This window comes from Lutjanus erythropterus, chromosome 12, assembly GCF_056507025.1.
Source record: "Lutjanus erythropterus isolate fLutEry1 chromosome 12, fLutEry1.hap2, whole genome shotgun sequence".
Taxonomy (NCBI): domain Eukaryota; kingdom Metazoa; phylum Chordata; class Actinopteri; order Lutjaniformes; family Lutjanidae; genus Lutjanus; species Lutjanus erythropterus.
Window position 1 is genome coordinate 15,738,874 of NC_139328.1, and position 20,553 is coordinate 15,759,426.

General features: G+C 38.3%; 1 protein-coding gene across 1 annotated transcript in view; it reads right to left on the reverse strand.

Moving 5' to 3' along the window:
* crhr2 (corticotropin releasing hormone receptor 2) overlaps positions 1 to 19,653 on the reverse strand; it is a 47,389-nt gene extending 27,736 nt beyond the window's left edge. The window contains exons 1-2 of the mRNA XM_084731482.1: positions 19,507 to 19,653; positions 19,265 to 19,384 (exon numbers count right to left, since the gene is read on the reverse strand). Of these exons, the coding sequence (XP_084587608.1) occupies positions 19,265 to 19,384; positions 19,507 to 19,627 (241 nt within the window). The 5' untranslated portion in view covers positions 19,628 to 19,653. The remainder of the gene's footprint in view (positions 1 to 19,264; positions 19,385 to 19,506) is intronic.
* Between the last annotated feature and the right edge of the window lie 900 nt (positions 19,654 to 20,553).

Sequence of the window (20,553 nt, forward strand, 5' to 3'; positions counted from 1 at the left end):
TGACTATTGTATTCCATTTAAGCCAATAAATCCCTGTATATCTTACACAATTGACCTTTAAGATGCGTATGAAATAAATGTTAGAAAGTATATGACAAGTTTTAAAGCTTAAATATCAAATCAACATCTGACAAACTGTGTTGAATGTCTTTGTTTCGCCATCTGTTCCCCCTGTGTCATTCTGACACACACACACTTCTATAAAGGGAGCAGCCCAAAGGAAGGAATAGCTCTACAGCAAGACATTCAAGATTTTTCTGTGTCATGCACATTTGTGACTTGTGAAGAAATTATTTATTTTGCAGAGAATAAGACACCCACTCTTCCTGTAGATGCTTCTTTAAGTTTATAGTGACTGCATCTTAGGAACATAAAGAGTCTGAGTCTGCATCTGTAGACTTCAGTTGGATTGCAGAAAAAAGATGATCATTTGTGTTAGAGCCAAAAAGACAGAATAGAATTTAGAGCAGGGAACCTGTCAGGGTAGAAATGCCACAGTTTTACTGTTTTCTCTGTGAGAAAGCTCTGTGACGTGCTCCTCCTCCTATGTCTGACAATTGAGATGGCAGTGGGAGATGCGGCTTTAGAAATGCTGCAGCAGGTTTAAAAGAGAGAAACTTCCACAGAGACCTGATGCACCATCATGGACCACCGAACTACACAAGCTCAGGTCAACCTCCACTGAGCCAGTCAACAAAAGACATATGGGGTCAGTCTAAATCTTTGGCAGGTTGCCTGAGCGACCAGCTACTACCATCCTTTATAGTGGCATACAGTGGCTTACTGTGTCTTTTCCAACATCCATGCAGCATGGAAAGTGATGCGACAAATTAGAAAAAAGACAGAAAAAAGTCCTCAAAAGACAAAAAAAAAAAGATTACTAGACAACCTTCAGTCACTTTGAGTGGCTTGAAAAATATATGTTCTTCCCCGGCAGTTTCTCTTGAGGGTGGAGCAAGTGTGCAGCTGGGTCAGCAGGGAAGTTGTTAAGAGCTTCACTGCTATTGGACGAAAGTTTCTCTTCCTTACTTAAATTTCTTCTTTTGCAACTTCTCTGTCCTTCCATCAAGGACAGAAGAAAAGAAATTATAAAATGATAAAGACTGATGAGTTAAACAATGGAAGAATACTATAGCACGTGGCAATATTGCATGATTCTTCCTTAAAGCGTATTATGAGAGAAGGCCTAAATGAATATAACCTTGATCTGAAGTGTCTAAGTTTAAAATAATGACATGAGAGAGAGCTATTGAGATGAGATGTGCAATAGTAGCTCACAGTGCTATTTTTTTTATGGGGTTATACATGTAATGGGAGAAGGTCCAGATATAAATACAGCTGGTTTGAAGTGTCTATGAAAGATAAAGAGAAAGCTGACAAAAAATCTGAAAAGCTCCCTCGGATAATTTGCATACAGTTTTTGAGATGGTCTCTGACTTCAGCTCTTCAGTTACTCTGCACCATGGAAAGTCGTGCTGCTTTGGCTGTAATCAAGTCCTGTTTGCTAAAGAAAAAGACTGAATCTGATGATTATGAGCCAATATCTTTGGGAAATCAATAAATTGTTGGACAAATATTACTACAAGATAGATAGATAGATAGATAGATAGATAGATAGATAGATAGATAGATAGATAGATAGATAGATAGATAGATAGATCAAAGCTAATGTGCAGGTAGGTAATGCAGGTAGAGGACTACATGTACATGTACTCGTAGTACTGGAGTTACATCTAGTAACTATTTCCTTCCTTTTGTTTATGTTGTATTGCTTTACTGCTTATTTTGCAGGTTCACCTGTTGTACTTGGTGTTAGCATAATGTGGCTAGTATCTGTTGTACTCCCACAGCCTGGTACAATGTTAAACTAATGTTCGGCTTAGGAGGATTTGTTATTATACAAAACCCCCCTCTGCTGCGTGATCCGCACCAGTATGTGTTGTTGCCATATGTAAACATACTTGACAGACATGACCTGATTACCCGTGGTACCTGTATTTATGCTTTGCATTTTCTGCCAAATAAATGCTACTGAGACGCACAATCCTAACCCTTCTCTAACTCTGAAAATGAATCACTCTATGTTTACGAATTAATCTACATTTTAGGGCGCCTACTTCTCTCAGAATAAATATAGGCCTCTACCTTGTTTTCATTTAATATTTTTTCTTTCATAAGATATGTTCCCTTACATGCCATTACTGTGGAAAGAGACAGACTCATGTTCCAAGTGGAGCATCCCTTATTATTTTGTAATATTGTGATATAACAGCTCACATGAAACCAAGTAAACACTTATCCTTTTATGTTGAACCCTCATATCTCAATATCACACTCCTGGGCTAGAATATTTGTCAGACGGGTCATGATCAAGCAAAACAAGAAAAACTGCCAGAGCAAGGAGAAGCCGGTGGAAAATTTTTAGAGACAGCTCAGTCACACACACACAGATGTAGTGTTATCATTCTCTCTCAGATTTTTATGACAATGAGACACCTGCAAAGCCATAACTTCATGTTGTTTGTCTCTGTATTTTAAAGTAAAAACAACTTTAAGATGACTAAAAATACCTCAAAAGTCTTTTAAATTATGTAATTGCAAATTGCCCAAAGTATACATTTTTTATTCCCCAGATATGGGCCTATTAGGTAATCTAACAATCTTTGCAAATGGAGCCAAATCCTACAAAAATCACCCAAGCATAGGATATATTAATAAATGACAGCTTCATGGCCAGCGATTACATGCATCAGTGGTAAAGCAAAAGCTCAGTCTCAAATGCACTCTGCATGAGCTGTATGTAATTACTTGTAATGATCCATTAGGACATTATATTAGCATACACGTTTAATAATAAGCATGTGCATTTCCTCTGTTTTCCACTTTGGCTGGTTAAATGCAGCTTACAACTCTGAGATGCAGAAACATGCAGGGAGAAAGAGTCAGCATTTATTATTGCCACTGTCAGTTGCTCCATCTACCACTTTGGTCTGACAATATTAGTCTCCCATAGTCTCATATATCCAGAGTCTCTCCACAGCACTGAGTCAGTGTTGGAGAAAGGTCTGGCTCCAGACAGGATGACTCTGCTGTGGGGGAAAAAATGCTGTGGGTTTTTTTGTATTTCAATAATCCAATCCCTGTCATCTTGATGTAAAACCAAGGAAGCAGCAACAGTGTTTTGATGGAACATTTACTCATGGGGAGGGAAGCCTGGTTAATACCATACATGTATTATAATGAACTAGCAAGTATGCAAAGATGGGGTTCAAAGAGTTCCTGCTTGGCCCATAGACTTTACATTGTCATTGTCTTTTTTTAATTGCTTTTTTCAGCTGCAGTTAAATGTTACAAATATAAAACCTATGGATCAATGTCAACAGTTTTACAGACACCTTTTTTAAAATGGTGGCCTATGGAAGAAAATGCTTTTTGGGCTCGCACCATTACCAACCAGGCGGTAACTTGCCATTTTCTGCTTGTTAGTGACTAGCTCAGAAGTTGTTGCTGTTTCCTGTAGTGACAGAGATTTTTAAAAACTGTAAAAGCTGTATGCTTTGAGCTAACTATTTAATGTTAGCATGCAAACAAGCCAAACTAAGATAGTGTACATGGTAAACATTATGCCAGCTAAATAGCAACAACCTGTTAGCAGTGTCATTAGCATGTTAGCATTTATGGGGATGTGGGTTAAGTATTTTTACTCATTTAGTATGATGAAGTTAGTGAACAATGCTCATTACCATTTTTTAGAGTCAAGGTCTAAAAAAATGTTTTTATATTTCAATGCATTAGACTCTTTGTTTTAAAAGACCAGCTTCTTTTCACTTCATTTGACCCAATCACTAACTTCCATGTGCCAGAATACAGAAAATATTCTACCAAACTGCAGTCTCACAGTTAACCTTTTGTACTGTACTGTTTCAAATCAGCATCCTGTTAAAGAGATCAATAAAAAAAACTGGAAAGACAAAGACTTATTTTGGCCTTGCTGAGTGTCACATATTGTAGAATTGGGAGTGATGTTTTATTTTTTCTGAAGGATTTGGAGCAAGCCAACTGTCAGCGTGATTTGATCAAGTAGGGCTGCTCCTTTGGCTGCGGAGGCTATTTCCAGGGACAAGTCAGAAAATGTGAAAATTTTGCCACTTCGCAAAAAACAGCGTTTTCGGTTTGGTAGCCAAATTCAAATTCACCTCGGAGTACAATGTCAGCAGAAAATGAAAGGTTACTGAACACCTTTGTGAGATTTCTATGTCATCCCCGCAGCGAATTTAAGGATGTTTCTTATCTGACATGTCAACTGTGTAGATGGGACTGAAGAATTATTTCCCCTGTGAGGGTGAACTTGACACTCTCATTACACAGGGGACGGTTCATTGAATTTCATAAATGAAGTAATGGGAAGGAGCATGATACATACATACTTGACATTAGTTTTAATGTATTACTTGCTTATGCCCAGTGGTGAGGTTGTATAGCCATTAGAGACATCTGAGAATCTAAATATCCCCTCTGGTAAAACAGTAATGAACCTGAAAGGAATATTTTGAATCTACTCAGTATTAGTCAGACCTCTAATAGGGTGATTATTTCTGAGTAGAAGAGAAAGGGAAAAGAAAGCTGCTTTTCTAAGCTGAGCTCAAAGGAAGAGGGCAGGTTTTGTCTGGGTTTCAGAGTCAGTTGGCTGGAACTGCTGGACACATGCAAGGAGACAACAGCATGCATGTGTTATTGTTCCTCCACGTAGAGATTTTGTTTGTGTTTCTTTATAAAAGAATATGCAGACTTGGAAGGTTGTGAAGGTCACTGCATAAAATGAGCAGAAGAACATGTCAGAGGCATGATGCACTGTTCAAGGTGAGGATTTTCATTTATTTATTTATTTATTTTCTAAATATAACTATTACCATTATTTCTAATAAATAAATGTTTTGCATTTATATTTCAAAATGATCGTGTTTGTAATTGTGAATGTTTTTAATTCCAATTAGTGCATAATTAATGCTCAACAGTCAAGATACAAATAGGGCTGGATTATTTTCCTTATCAAATATTTTTGCCAATTATTTCCTTGATCAAACTTGTACTCAGTTTGGTCCATTAAGTGTCAGGAAATACTAACTATACTAGTGACAAATGTCCATCACAATTTTCCAAAACAGCAAAATGTGGGGCTGAAATATAAAGACAATCCAGAAGTGCTACAAACTGCCATTCCTCAATTGGCCACTTAAGGCTGACTGATCCCCACTTCAAAACGTCCATCATTCCAGCAGAAATAAACCTGTTTACAGCCCGGCAGAAAAACGTTTTTTTGTCTCTTTAGGTAATTTCCCCATTCATGACAACTGCATAGGGGTTGAATTTTTATAACACAGCTGTTTAAATTTAGGCTTAAAGTTTAAGGGCATGGTAGTTTTGAGTGACAGATGGGTACCGTCCACTAGATAGCCATTTCATTCAACCTTCTTTAGCATCCATTGATCCCCATTTTTGGATCAGTGGAGAGTAAGAGCCAGGCACTATCTAGATGGTGACAGTCAGAGCCTCCACCCTCTGAGCTTCACGGTTTCTCTTCGGAAAGCACAGCGGTGCTTTGAGTTAAATGTTAATGTCAGTTAATGTCATAGCAAAAATGGCTCTGGCACAGTGACAGGCCACACAGCCCACTTATGTTCAGCACAAATACAGCAATGAATTGTGGGCCACAATTGGTCCAGATGTGGCTCATGTCATATCCAGTAGTTGTTGAGACATTTAATCATAAGTAATAGCTTCATGGTGGTATTAGACGAAAAGATAGGATCGTCATAAACCCCTGAAAGTGTTTACAAGATTTCATGCCAATCCATCATGTAGATTTTTCGTAGTGGTGACCAAACTGTGGACATGATGAACATTTCGATTTAGGCCCTGCAGCGTCTGGTTTGATCATTTTAACATCCTGTGATTATTTGGTTGAACAAATAAAGGTTTAGATAAAAGCATGACAAGTGGCATCACTGCACATCTCGCAAGCATCACACCATGAACGACTGCAAAGAAAATGAGTTTGTGTAACTGTCAGTCCTGTATTTAGCAGGGAACACTGAATCTCTCTTAAAAAGCATCGTGCCATGAGTGATGACCACTGAAGCAGACAGGCTAACAGAGCCCGAGGAAGAGTTGCTGGGTAATCTTTTACTCACAGCTGTGTCTCTTGAGCTTCCGGTTTCCTCTTCATGCCCTCATGAGACATTAGTAATAACTGCAATTGTAGGTCATAGATTCAAATGTTTGCCCGTGTGTTTGCTGTCAAACCCTCACACCTCACAGCTGCACTGAAGTCAAGTTGGTGAGAGAAAATGAGCAAAAGACTGTGTGCTACAAGTCTGTGGCCCTGAGGGATACCAACAAGCTAAACATGGAGGATCGCGTGTTTAGATAATGAGAACATGTTATACTACATTAGGCAGCTAAAAAGCATGCATATGCTGTCACATTGTAAGTATTTTATCCAAGTATCCAATTATAGCAGATCATTGCAACAACAAATCCTCTTTTCAGTCTGACTGTTATCAAAAAAACCAAACAATTCATTTTATAGGTCCTATGACCTTTGACTTTTATATAATTCGAGCACAATGCATAACTCCTAAGTCACATTTTCGCTGTCAAAAATGAAATTCCATACTTTTGCTGGGAAAGATTGTTGCTGCATTGGATTGAAAGAAAGAAATGAAGTGTGACGTCCTTATCCTCCACAAAGCCCATGAAGAGGAGATTAGGGTGGATGATTGAGATTCTTGTCCCACAGTTTTTACTGAATGTTTAGGCTACTAAAACACCTAATTAAAGTTTAGTTCTAAATTAACCAGAGGTGTCATATTAGCATTAGGTATCTGCCCACCCCTGGCCTGGGTGGATTTATAATAGATCACATCAATGGTCATTTTGCAGAGGATGCAATATGACTGCTGCTTCAATGAACGTTGCATTTTACCGCTGCAGATTTTTAAGGTTTTAATTTGAAGTACTTTATATACTGTTTAAGCATTATATTTTATATCATCTCACCTTTTCATGAATAACAGCCCTGTTTTCAGCTTCTGACAGTGCAATGTCCAGCTTATCAGAGGAGAATTTAAATCGCTCATTTAGCTGAAGAAGTAGGAGAATTTTCTCGAACCATAAAGGAACGCCTCATCCTTCAGTTCATCAAATACATTTGAAGGTGTTGGAGCTGTGGAGTTTGGGCATAAACGCCCTTCAGTTTCATGTTAAATCAGAGAAGCGTACCGTTGCTGTGAGGAGTCTGCAGCGGGCCCAGGCAATCACACAGTTTTGTAGGCCTACTACATCTGCAGCACTACCTCCGGCAGGTCCAGATAAAACGCTGGATTGAAATGTGTGATGAATACATAGAAATGTTTCAAGTAAATTTTTAATGACGTAATTTTTGCTAATCATTTATTTTTTTCACTTATCAATGCAAGTCATATATTTAAATCAAAATGGTCATAAAAATGTCATAAAAAGTCTTTATTTTCACTGACTGAAACCTGCAGAAACCCTGAATATACTTATTGTTTTTTTGTGTTTTCCATATAGATAATGACAATCATAATACAAACAAGCAAACAAAAATAGCTCAGTGATGCTGTCACAGTTCAGATCATGTGATGGAGCAGAAGTATAAATTAACATATGATTACGATGAAATAATAAAGTTAATTATATTCTACCACTCTCTGCAGTGTTGCACATGTGAGATTGTTCCCTGACTTTAGACTTAAGGGCAGTGCCACATCTAAGGCAAGAGAAATAAAACACTGAGATTCAAATAAAGGAATGAAAAAGACAGATATAGTTGAAAAGCCCAGTAGCTAGCTAGTCATGCTCATATGCATGCACAACTACAAATATGACATACACAAAAACACTTTTTTTTTAATTTAAGACAAAACTGTCTGTCAGTGAAGACATCTCCAGAAAAGAGATGAGATGGAACAGACGAGATGGCTGCAGCACCGCAGGGATTTACAAGTGTTGTTGATCAATACCACTGAGACTGCTGCTACCTCTGCTAACAGGTGCTGAGATTTTAGGCGCTAACAAGCAAGCTGGTCCGTCCTCTGAGTTTTGATGTGTGAAAACGCCAATTTGGGAGGGATGAAAGGAATGGAAAACACCAACATACCACCACACCACTGAGTTGCACATAACTATAAGGAGAGGAGATAGGGTTGTTAGTTCACCGTCTTTGAAGAAATGGTCAAAATAAGACGTGGCAACTCAATAATCAAAATGTTCTTGGAAAACAAGGGAATGTGTGAAAATACCACTAAATAATCACTGATTGATAATGGACAACCCATTGTAAAATTAGTCGTTTCAAAGGAAACAACCATAGTGGGACAATAAGAGCTGATTAACATATTTTTCTCAAATTATATTATTTAAATAACACAAAACAACACCCTTTAATCTAAGATCTAAGAGCACCATACTCAACAATCATGATGTGAGTATTGTATGGTGTCTTAAAAAATGTCAAAGTGCTGTACTGTATTGTGGTATGTGTAGATCTCAGCCGGTGGTGAATGCAGCCGAGGGAGCCTGGTGCTGATTGGACCCCCCGGGGTACTTGTTGTGCAGTGGCTAGTGAAATGTTTGCTACACATGCTGACCTGAATTTACTGACTGACTAACCTCTTACCCAGTCTCACCGTGGAGAAGCAAATCAAAGGTTTCAAGGGGCTAGATTCACAGCAGGAGAGCTACTTTACAGAGGTCTCTGGTGCATTTACTGGATTCAGCAAAGAAAAATAGCTGAGTTCTGGCAGTCAAAAGTGCGTGATTCTCTGCATGAGAAACTACGCGTGGAAACACCAGCAGGAGTATTTAAAATAAAATGTTCTGTGAATTGGACACCTCGAGTCAATAAATGCAATCCTTGTGCACTGAGAAATATGGGTTTCATATTACTCCTCCAGGGGACATATGGGGCCATGACAGAAGATGCAAAGCATTATTATGCTCATTTAAACCAGGGGTTCACAAACTTTTTCAGCTGCTGACCAAAAAGAAAAATTTAGCCCATTTGGCCCACTGTCATGATGAATCACCACAATGCCATAATGTCTACATTAAAATATTACTCAATTACAAGTAAAAGTACTGGTGTTCTAAATAAACTTAAGAAAAAGTACAAAGTATTCATCACAAATACTACTCAGAGTATTAGTTACTTTTAACCATTGATGTTACCATCACCTCTATAAATTAAGGTTGCAAATTTTGTGTTTTTTCTTTGATGAATAGTTGAAAATTCGAACAATCAATTAATCATTAATCATTTATAAGATACAAAACATATTTTTTTCCTTATTTTTTGGTCATTATTTTTTCTCATTTTAAATCTACATTTAATTAGTTTTATTCAAAAAAAAACGGCTCTGCCAGACAAACAATGTTAAATAAGGTGCGGTTATAGCCATGTCTATTGATTAAATATCCATAGATATATTTTTTAATGGTTAAATTCAAAACAGCAATTAAATGATTAATCATTAACATTCTCACTCCAAATGTGTGTTGTTGCAGCATTTTTTCTTGTTTTTCATTTGTATGTCTTTGTGGCCCGTTCGTGATCAGACCACCTGATTGGCCACTAAAATGCAGATGAAAGGTCTCAATATTAATTCAAATTGCACTCAGTACTCAACTATGAAAGTAACTAAGTAGATTAAATCTTGTACTTAAGTACAAGCAAAAGTACAGACTTGAAAATTTACTCATAAAAGGACAAGTATCCCCACAACAAAACTACTTAATTACAGTAATTTGAGTATTTGTAATGAGTTACTTCCGACCCTGGTCACAGTGTACCAGTACTGATGAAAACTGTGATATCTAATGCATTTAATATTAATACCATGTCAACAGTACACATATAATAATGTTGTGTAAATAATCCAGTGTCTCTTAAACATACTATACGCTCTTTTAACAGTTCATCTGGTTGCATTTCACTATCCATTAAGTGTACCTGCCAAAAAAGAGACAAATCACACAGTAAACAAACTTAAAGATGAATTTGTCTGATATATTTTGTTTGCCAGAATTTTCTAACACAGTCATATCATTCTCATAAATTCTTTTGGCCATGTTAGTGAAAATCTGAAATTGTGACAGCCCTAACTACGTTTTTGAACAATAAAGAACTCAATAAACCATGAACGCTCTTGAACAGTTTTCCTAAGAGATTTATCCTTGAAATGAAATATCTAAATGATTGCAACCAGTGTCTTTCTTCTGAGGGGAAGACGGCTGTTTTCTGCAGGTGTTCGGTGCTTTCTCTCACATAATTAGCTAAAGCATCAACGTGAACCTCCACAGGAAAAACATTACTTCAAGAAAGCTGCCATTTTCATGTTTGATGATGATGCCTGTCTCTGTTTATTCGCCACACTATTTCAGGTTTGTGTTTGCCTCTGAAAGACGAGGTAATGTCGTACAGACTAATCTCTTATTTAAAATAAAGCTGTATTCCCAAGATGCAATGCTGCAGCAGCTCCGCTCCTGATACACAGCACGGCGCTGATGCGTCTCGGACTTTATTAATCCTGATAAGAGAATCAATAAAGTTCTATTGTTGAAACGGTGATCCTGACTTTGAGCTGTGTTGACTAGAGAGGTACATTACGTGCTGACAGGATGTCTCCTCCGTGACAAAAAGAAGACACACAGGAAAGAGGGTGAGGTTAACGAAGGACGAGACGTGATTCACTGAATCACAGTTCCACTCTGAGAGACTGCACACAAGTCACTGACATATACTGAATTTGAAAAACTGACATGTTAATGTTGATATCATTCATCCCGACTGGTGTGAAAATCTTGTTTTGCCTTAGGCTTAGAAAGCACATCATATGCTCGTGACAAAGCAGAGACAATGAAAGACTTTAAGCCAGATGTAACAACTCTGTCCCGGCCGTGGTGATGTGCATGTCATGTAAAACACAGAGCTCAATAAATGGACCAAAAAAGAAGGGCAAAAAAAAAAAAAACGACAACGGACACAGGAAGGTTTAAAAATGCATAAACCTTTTAAGCCACTCTGCAGAGACATTAATATTTATATACGCTTGAAGAAATGGAAAGGAATTTATAGCCCCTTACCTGGGTGGGCTTGTTTAAGTCTGTGAAACCTCTGATTTTTATAAAAGAGTTGCAACGTTTTGCTGACTTGTTTAACTTACTCAGCCGTTCGTTCTTAAAGTACTACAGAAATCCTTAAAGGTTACACACAAGGTGACTGCATTTTTATCTTCCAGTGATTGAACAGCTGGGAGCACAAAGCACAGGGGCATGTCCTTAAAATACAACAGTGGCCCATCCAGGGTCATGCTTTTCTAATATGCAGGCCAGTAGCATTAAATCTTTAGGTCCAAGGAGGCAAATGGAGGAGAATCTATTGTTAGTCCCATAGGTCAGATACTATATGTGGCTCACACAGACAGTTATAGGCTTTAGTTTGCAAAACAGCATGTTGTCGCTTCACATCAAATTAATTTTGTAATTCTACTCATTTGAGACTCTGTGTGTGTAGCTGCACTGTGTTAAATAACACCTGCTCATGTGATGTTAGGCCCTCCTTCTATTCTTAGTCTGACCCATTTTGGCATTTAAATTTTGTATTTATCCGCGGCTGCAAATGGGCGCAGCTAATGTGACCCAGCAGGATCTAGACAAGGACCCATGTCACTTTGTTGTTAAAACACGCAGCACCCTGTGGATGCAATTAAGAGATTTATAAAGACCTCCCTACTCTGTTTAATACACTGCTCTGCTTGCGCTAACACATTCATCCTAATAAGATGAATTTAACAGATTGGAAGTCACATCCAGTTGTGTTTTTTTCTTCTCATAATAATTGTTTAACTGAAATTACAGTGAGGAGGAGTGGGAAATAGATTAGTACTAGTGAGTAGTACTATAACATTTGCATTACAAACACAACAGCAAACTTAAAAGAAAACTTGCTTTTGTGTTCCAGCACAACTTGGCATCACGGGAAATGTGGTCAGTCTCTGCAGCACTCAGCAGAGTACACACCACAGCACTTTTAATATAACCTGATATAACCCTGTCCCAGATGGTTTGGTATGTTATTGAAGTAGTAGTAGTCCAAGGATGGGTTGTCAGCGCAGTCAGTAACGTAGCAGTTGGTACGGTAAACCCGGAGCCTTGTGTTGATCTGCCCCCGTTTGCCCTGTTCAAGTTACTGCATAGAGTGGCGTAGACACGACTGTTGTGGTGTGGACCATTGGACCTTACTTCTGAAAAAATATAAATGGTAATCTAGGGCAACAGGCAAATTACTTTTTTAATTCGTTCAAACTCTCACTTACCTAGTCACCAGTGTTTTGCTGATTCAAACACCTGTGGCTATCTAATCCACTCACCTGTGCGTGCCTGTGTAGGCATGTCTAACTGTTCTCTTCCATTTGTCTCAGTTCCAGCTTCCTCACATAATCAAAGAAAAGAGCTGACGCTTCATCCAATGAATTCTTCTTTCCTCACTTCTATCATAGGAACCACAGGGGGATAATGAAGGACCAAAGCTCATCATGAGTCTCGACTCCCAGGTTCTTCTGCCCCCGCCAAACTGTGAACCTAGCTGACCTCGATTCATCATTCTCCTCCACCTCTATCATCCTTCCATGAGCCTCCTGTCTCCGATCTGAATAAATAACATTTTTTATTCGGCACATATGGCATGGGCTTTAGTGAAATGATGCTAGAGGGATACCTACAGCATCACATTTTGATGCACAAGGGCACAGACGCGCTAAGAGTAGGAACGAGCTAGTAGAACTGTATCATAGATTTGGCAGAATTAAACCTCTTTTTGATCCATGAAAAGTGCATGTTAAGGCTTAACATGCAACGTTTAAACTTATCATGATGCAGTCCCATCAACTTCCCCTCAAAGACTCCATCATGCTCATATGCACCATTACCATAATCTACAGAGACTCTAATGCTCTTTCACATGATGAAAAGTGCATTAAATACTTTCATACAGCAAAGTCTCATCAGCTTATAAAAGTTCCTGTGTGATTCTTGTGAGTTTTCAGATACTACAATTGATCCCCAACAGCTAAACCGACAGTGGCTCTGATACAAAATCCCATGATCCAAAAGTCTATTATCTTTTGCTACAGTGGGACTTGAGAAGGGAAACAGCTGAAAGTCCCAAGACACTGCAGTCAATGTGTGCAAGATGCTGTAAAATACTTTCTGTTATATGACTGCAAAGTGTAAAATCCCCTCATTCTGTTCCATCTCTGAAACCATGTCCATAATGTGGAAAATAAACAAAATAAAAGGATTGTTCACATGCAGTGTCATGCACATTACACTCTAAAAATAAACGTTTTGGCTCAAAAAAGCAAATTTTTTTGCATCAACAGTTTGCATCAATCGTTTTGAATTATGACCACTTCTAAAGAAATTAAATATAACCAACAAACTACACTGAGTTCGGAGCAGGGGTGGATTGAGTCATTTTGGGGCCTGCTTCCTCCTTTTTTCAGCACCACTCAGGTGACTTTGCTTCATTTTTCAACAATCTCTTGTCAATGGCGAGAGACAAATTATTGTTTGACTCTGTTTGAGTTGCCCCATAAATTACACATATGATGTTTGTCAATATAAATGCTAATTTTACGAGTCAAGAAAGTCGCTGTTTGCTGTAAAACTGTTGAAGTATCAGGCTATGAAGATATGTAATTGGAAAAACTACATGTCTACAAGTCATGTGAATGAGGTCATGACGTTCTCCCTCCAAAAGTTAATGTTAGCAGCTGAAGCTACAAAGCCTGTGGGTTTTTTTATAAGGGGGTGTATTCACGTGAGCATTGGTCTTGCTTGTTCTTTCACTTCCTGGCTGATAAAAGGACCAGAAGTCATTGAATAAAGCACTTCATGAAAGATAACATTACAAACAACAACAATTTTGGTGTTGATGATGTATAACTAGTTTCACATTATTTTAAAGAGTTACTAAGTTACCACAATTTTTTTTAACATGACAATGATTAAAAACATAAAAATGTGGGATCAAATTGATCCAGTCATGATCCATGTAGTAGCTTTAAAGAAATTAATTGATTGGATAACAAAAGTGTTTGACAATTAAACTTTTGTTATTTTGAACAGCAGTTGTATATTTGAACACATAACGACAAAAATTTAAATTGCACTACAAATCCATGATCCAGTTCATCAAATTCAACACTACAGCTGCAGTGGGGGCACTTGGAAAATTCTGCTTTGGGCCATTATAAAAGTTTTTGTTTGCCAGCATCACACTAATTAGAGTTCGTAATTATTGCGGAAATTTGCCTAATGAGCAAGTGTTTGTTTATGAGTCATAAAAACTAGATGTTTATACCAAAGAAAATTGAAAAAGTAGATGTTTATTACAGTTGAATTGTGCAGTATGTTAATGGAGTCTGGCAGGCAGTCACTGAACTCTACAGACAGCAATACTCATTTTCACACAAGCAATTGCTTCATATTACTCCTATAAATTACACACAATATTAAGCTGATGCAATTGCCAACACTGATATATCAAGACAACTCATCAAAATAATATTTGCAACTTAAAAGGTTTCGATAAATCAGTATAAATTAGAATTTTGTTCTTGCAATCATACCTTTAATGAAGTAGTAGTAATAAGTGTAGAAAGCACATGATTAATCGACTGAATCTACAGTCAATCTGTGATAAAAGCTAATTGACACTTTAAATAATAAATGTTGTTGAGAACTCAAGAATAAAACCTCTACAATCTGCTGTCAGTAAGACTGATTCTTGTAATTATGGTGCTCATGGGCTCCATACAAGGTAACAAAAAAGTCTGTGACCTCAGAACCACAATCCATTGAGTAATGTGACTTAATTTCCCCAAAAGAGTCCCTTTTGTTCTCAAGCTCATTCTTTGCTATTGGATTTGTCCAACCTGTTAAAACAGCAGGAAGCAACAAAAGTAGTGCAATTATCACCTCCAGGAAACAAAAAACACCATTATACTCCGGTGCATTTGACAGGCTTATTGTTGATCTGTTTTACACAAATATTCAATCACTGCAACCCCACCATGATATCTCATCTCAGCCTGTCAAAAAATCTCCTATTGATCCGCAAGGGCGTCAATAAATGAAGGTACACGTCAGACAGGGTGTTGGCACATTGCGCTTTTCACACCAAGTGGATCAAACCGCCAGGCATGTCCAACTAATACTGAGACACCAGCAGAGCAAAGGGTGAATCAATGCAGTGAGAGGTGACTAGGCAGAGAGCAGGGTGTGTGTGTGAGTGTGTGTGCTGGGGGGTTAGTGGGTAATGACACCGCACCTGAGCCCGTTACAGCGATAACAGCTGTGTTAAATGAAAACTCCAGCCTCGGACACTTTAACACTGTCACTCTGAACCCAAATGCCTCAGTGCATCACAGGACTTATTTTCTGAGGTTATTTTTGAAATTAAAGCTGCAATTTACTTCTTTTTTGAGAGCGTCAACAACAACTTCATCAGTCTTATGATTAATAGAGGAGTTATATAACATGAAGGTGTTGGTGTGGCAGAGAGCTCTGAAATGTTGGCTGATATAGTTTGAGTTTGGAAGTACTCAGCCTTTTCAAGCCAGAGGGATAAAAAAGAAAACATCCCTTCAGTAAAAGCAGCGACCTACAGTTATCACCAGTGACTTCGGCTGCAACTTGATGCTAAGACTTGAAGACGTGCAGCTGATTAAAAGGGGAACAGCTGCACACTGACTGAGGTTTATAAGAATCCAAGTTTCAGGTCTTCATCAGATCACAATCACAGCTAACAGGCTAAAGGCTTTGTGATGACAGGTGTGGTTATGCCATAAATTCAGCCTTCTGAAATTGTTGTGGGCTGGATTCAGCAAAACATATGTGAATGAGGAGACCTCACGAACTCATCTCTGTGCCAGATTCAGGTGGCCGGAAAATGGTGCTGCATGCCTGGCTGACAGTCCTTTATGTTATAACGAATAGCAGCCTGCAATACATTCTGGTCCACTGAAGCTGTTGTCCTAGCGGAAATCTGTTGCTCTGCCTGTGATGAATTTCTTCTTCTTTATGATATTTTTCCTAAAGATTGTTTTTTTGCAAAATTATATTTCTATGCATTTTACTTTATAACTTTATAAAAGTCCACCACAGCTGAAATACACACAACTCTGTCACACTATTGGCGTTTGCATAAATTTCACAAACATACAGAATAACAGCCCAGTCAGGATAAAGGTGGCTCATGTAAAAACCTCAATCAGAATACACTGGCCCAATCCAGCAGGGGTGTAAATCTTTGATAATTGGTTCAAAGGGAAAATAATAACCATATAAACATTTATTCTGATCCTTTCTCTCTGGTTGGAATAAATGTAATGTTTCTGCACATGTATGCCTCATGTGGGAGGAGCTGACATGGTATGAACAACTTTCCTGGAAGGAAAGAAACATGGGGGTTGGTAGCAAAACAACATTACTCCCCAAACGACATATATTACTCATGAAGACTACTGGCAGCGCCAGGCTTACTGAAGTTTAACTATGTTACATAACTCACACGACATTACACATGTACTTAACATTGTAAAACTGTTGCAGTTTTTTTAGGTTTAGCCATTAAAAAAAAACTTTGGTAGGTTGAGGAAAAGATTGTGGTTGGAGTTAAAATAATTATGTAATGGGGTGGCCATTTAGCTCAGTTGGTAGAGCGTCCATCCGATGTACGGAGGCTGTCAGTCATCCTCTCTCTCTTCACCCCCCTTTCCTGTCTGCTCTTCAGCTGTCCTATCTAATAAAGGCAAAAAAGCCCCAAAACATAACTTTAAAAAATAAGAATTATCATTATGTTACATATATCACATGACAAAAGTGACAAATATAATAAAACTTTAAAAAATTCCACATTAAGTTTCACTTTTATTTTCTACCTGTGTTTGTTTGAGACATCCATATGACTTATATATGACTTATATATCGATTTATGACTTTCTTGCTCTTTATACTTGTCCTGTCATACTTACTACGCCCACTGGAGGTCACCTCCTAACAACAGCCTGAAATACTGGTCAAAATAAACCACTTGCACATTTGATCCATACACTGAGCAAAACAGAACTGGTCAGCAGCCGATAAAACTTTTCAGTTACAAACTTTAAAAGATTTAAAAACGCTAATGTTACTCCAAGGAGACGTGGCTCCATCCTGAAAAATGCCGGGCGGACAGTTCTTCCTCTTTGTTCCCTGGCAGTCGACAAACTGAAACCGCTTTTTCTTCTTCTGTCTGTCTGTATTTCTGGAAGATTAGACACTTCACAGTGGGTAGGTCCAGTTTGCACATCTCAAAAAAAGCTATATTCTGTTTAAATGCTTTGCGGCACATAAACATTTTTTATCAGATCACCAACCCCAAACCACAAGAACCCAGTCAGGTCTTCATCCAGTCATTATCACGACCAATAGGCTGGTGACAGGTGTGGTTATGGGGAAGCTGCCATAAATTCAGCCTTCTGAAATTGCCGTGGGCTGGATTCAGCAAAACATATGTGACTGGAGGAGACCTTGTGAACTCAACTCTGTGCCAGATTTGGGTGGCCGGAAAATGGTGCTGTATGCCTGGCTGACAGTCCTTTACATTACAGCAAATAGCAGACTGCAATACATTCTGGTCTACTGAAGCTGTCACCCAAGTGTAAATCTGTAGCTCTGCCTGAGATGAATTCTTCCTTCTTCTTTATGGTCTTTTTCTTATGATTTGTTGACCATTATTTTAAATTCATATTGCCTTGACAGTGCTTTTCACCACTCTTATAAAAAGCCACTGAAGCTGAAACAAATATCTCAAGATGATGTCACATTGTCCAAGTTTGGCCATCAGATATCTGATTTAAAAAAGGGATGTTAATGATTAATCCATTAATTGGCATCATTAATTCAACCAATTAAACATTTATTAACCAATAATGTATGTTTGTGTACAATTTCTCCAGGTTCTCATACGGTCTAAAAATGACAATAATTGTGCCACATTTGTTGCCACCATTGTTTTTACTTGGCAGTTGAATAAGAATGTAAGAGCAGCCTTTTGAGTGAGAGCCTCATTGTTTGATTATTGTTTGCTCAATTTCTTTGTGCTTCAAAATAAATTAGAATTTAAGGTCAGAAATAAATTAGAGCCATAATATGTAACATGTCCACGTTAAAATACTATGCATGTTATATATTTTGTTGACTTGTGTAGTTACATTATCCAAAATGTTTCTAAAAATGGTCAAACACAGAGAAATCTGTAATTAATTCAAGTAAATAGTGCGCTTCCTACTAGCTGCTCGCTGCTATAATTTCTGGGAAAACACAAGATGTTACTAAATGTAACTGAATAAAACTTTAACACATCTGTGAGCATGATTTCTGCCTGAGTCATATCATATAGATTTTTATCAGCATTTGTTTCTGTTTAACAATGGAGAAAACAACTCCCATGATCCCACACTATTTTGATGCTATATTGTTTTGATGTGAGAGAAAGTCCTAGAGACAGAAATTAAAAATTGTGTTTAACGTTTCACACAAGTAACTGAGAAAAAAAAGTGTGTTTTGTGTCTTATTAATTATTAATGATTAACTGATTATTGATTGTTAACGTTTTCAACTAGGAAAATGTACAATATTTGCAACCCCAGCTCAGAACTGTCTATTTAACAGAACAGGCAAAGAATCACAACCACATCACTGTTCCTCTGAAATGATTTGGGGTAGTTTTGTCCTTCGACATTTCATGAACAGCACACAGGCTGATTCTGATGCAGCTGTTCCAGTGACAGGAGGTGTGCTGATCATTGAGATTCACTGTCATCACTGCTTCACATCAGAGCAGAACAGAAGGGCTTCAACAGACTAAAAAACAAATCATCTAATTTAACACTGAAAAATTATTACATGGCTCATCTCCACCGCAATAAGACACATTTAGTTGGATTTGTTTGCTAAATGTGCTATTTTTTTTACTTTTGCCTGGAGCCAGCACATCTGGCTATGTTATGCGTAATTAAAAAAAAAAAAAAAACACAGAATCAGTTTTTTCATGTTTAACAATCCAGTTCTGTGCAAGATAATTCAGTTCAAATAAAAGCATGGTACAAAACTTTTTAACAGCTTAATCTCTTACTGGTTGTGTTGTACTTCACCCCGTTGATGTACTCAGGGCAGGGTCTCTCTACAATCCTCCCGGTGCTGCTCCGCGGCCAGCAGGTTCCAATCTCATCCGTTGTGGCATTGCAATATAAACCTAAAAATAATAATAAAATAAATAAATAAATAAAACACACACAAAAAAAAACCTGACGGTTACAGTCTTCTTATCCAAGACACAACACCTGTGAATATTCAACATAAAACGAAGCATCTTACCATCAGTGCTCAGCAAAGACAATGAAGCGTTTTCCAAAAAAGTATCCTGGAAAGCATCTATCAAACTACAGTTTAAGTCCCCGAGCTCCCCGAGGATGATCTGATAGATGGTCGCATCCATGGTTTCACTGCCGACAGATTAATTCCAGTTAGTCCGAGAGGAGCCGGACGCACTGAGCCCATGCAGCGGTGCTCATGGGCTTGTGAATCGGAGCAACAGTAATGACAAGTGGAGGAGCACAGAGCTCCTGCTGGGATCAGCGTGTCTGGCCAATCACAGCCGCGCATCCGCTCATCCATCCACGTGCTGCAGCAGCTACCCGGTGAAAGAGACAGACAGACAGACAGGCGACACACCGGCAGAGCTGACCGGATCATGAGCTTCGTCACTCTGACATTTCACACCTGCCACCCACCTGTCGTGTTTATTGAGGGGGAGGAAGGAGCAGCGTTCAGACGGGAAAGTAACAGAGGAAGCCTATATGATGACAGTGCACATAGCTCATACCTGTTGATGCCTATAGCCTAAATGTGTACTGAAGATAGAAAAAAGCCATTAATCAGCTCATGTGCTAAGTAGGCCTACAACAAAAAAAAGGGGGTTATGATGTAGGCCAAGTTTATACAGAAATTTAATGCGTTTCCAGCATGAAATGGCTTATTTGGGGGGATTAAAGTTACATAATGAAAAAGTCTGAGTCATACATATCATGAGATATCTATAAGGACTTTCTAAAGACATTTTATATTTTCTTCCTGAACTTTACACCAATTTCAGCTGCCTTTGATGCAGTACTTCTCGTTAAAGGTGCTATATGTAAGAACTGACCACCCATTGAATTCAGACTCCAAACAAACAAGGGCAGCATATCAGCAGAGTAACCGCTAACTGCTGTCAACTGTAGCCTCCATTAGTTAGGTAGCTCAGTTTGGCATGTAGCTACTGGTTGTATTAGCTCACTCTGCTCAGACTGGGAGCACCAGGGGAGTGTTGTGGGGCTTTCCCATAGCCAGTTTTGGCAGTGATGCGCTGATTTGCACTTCCAT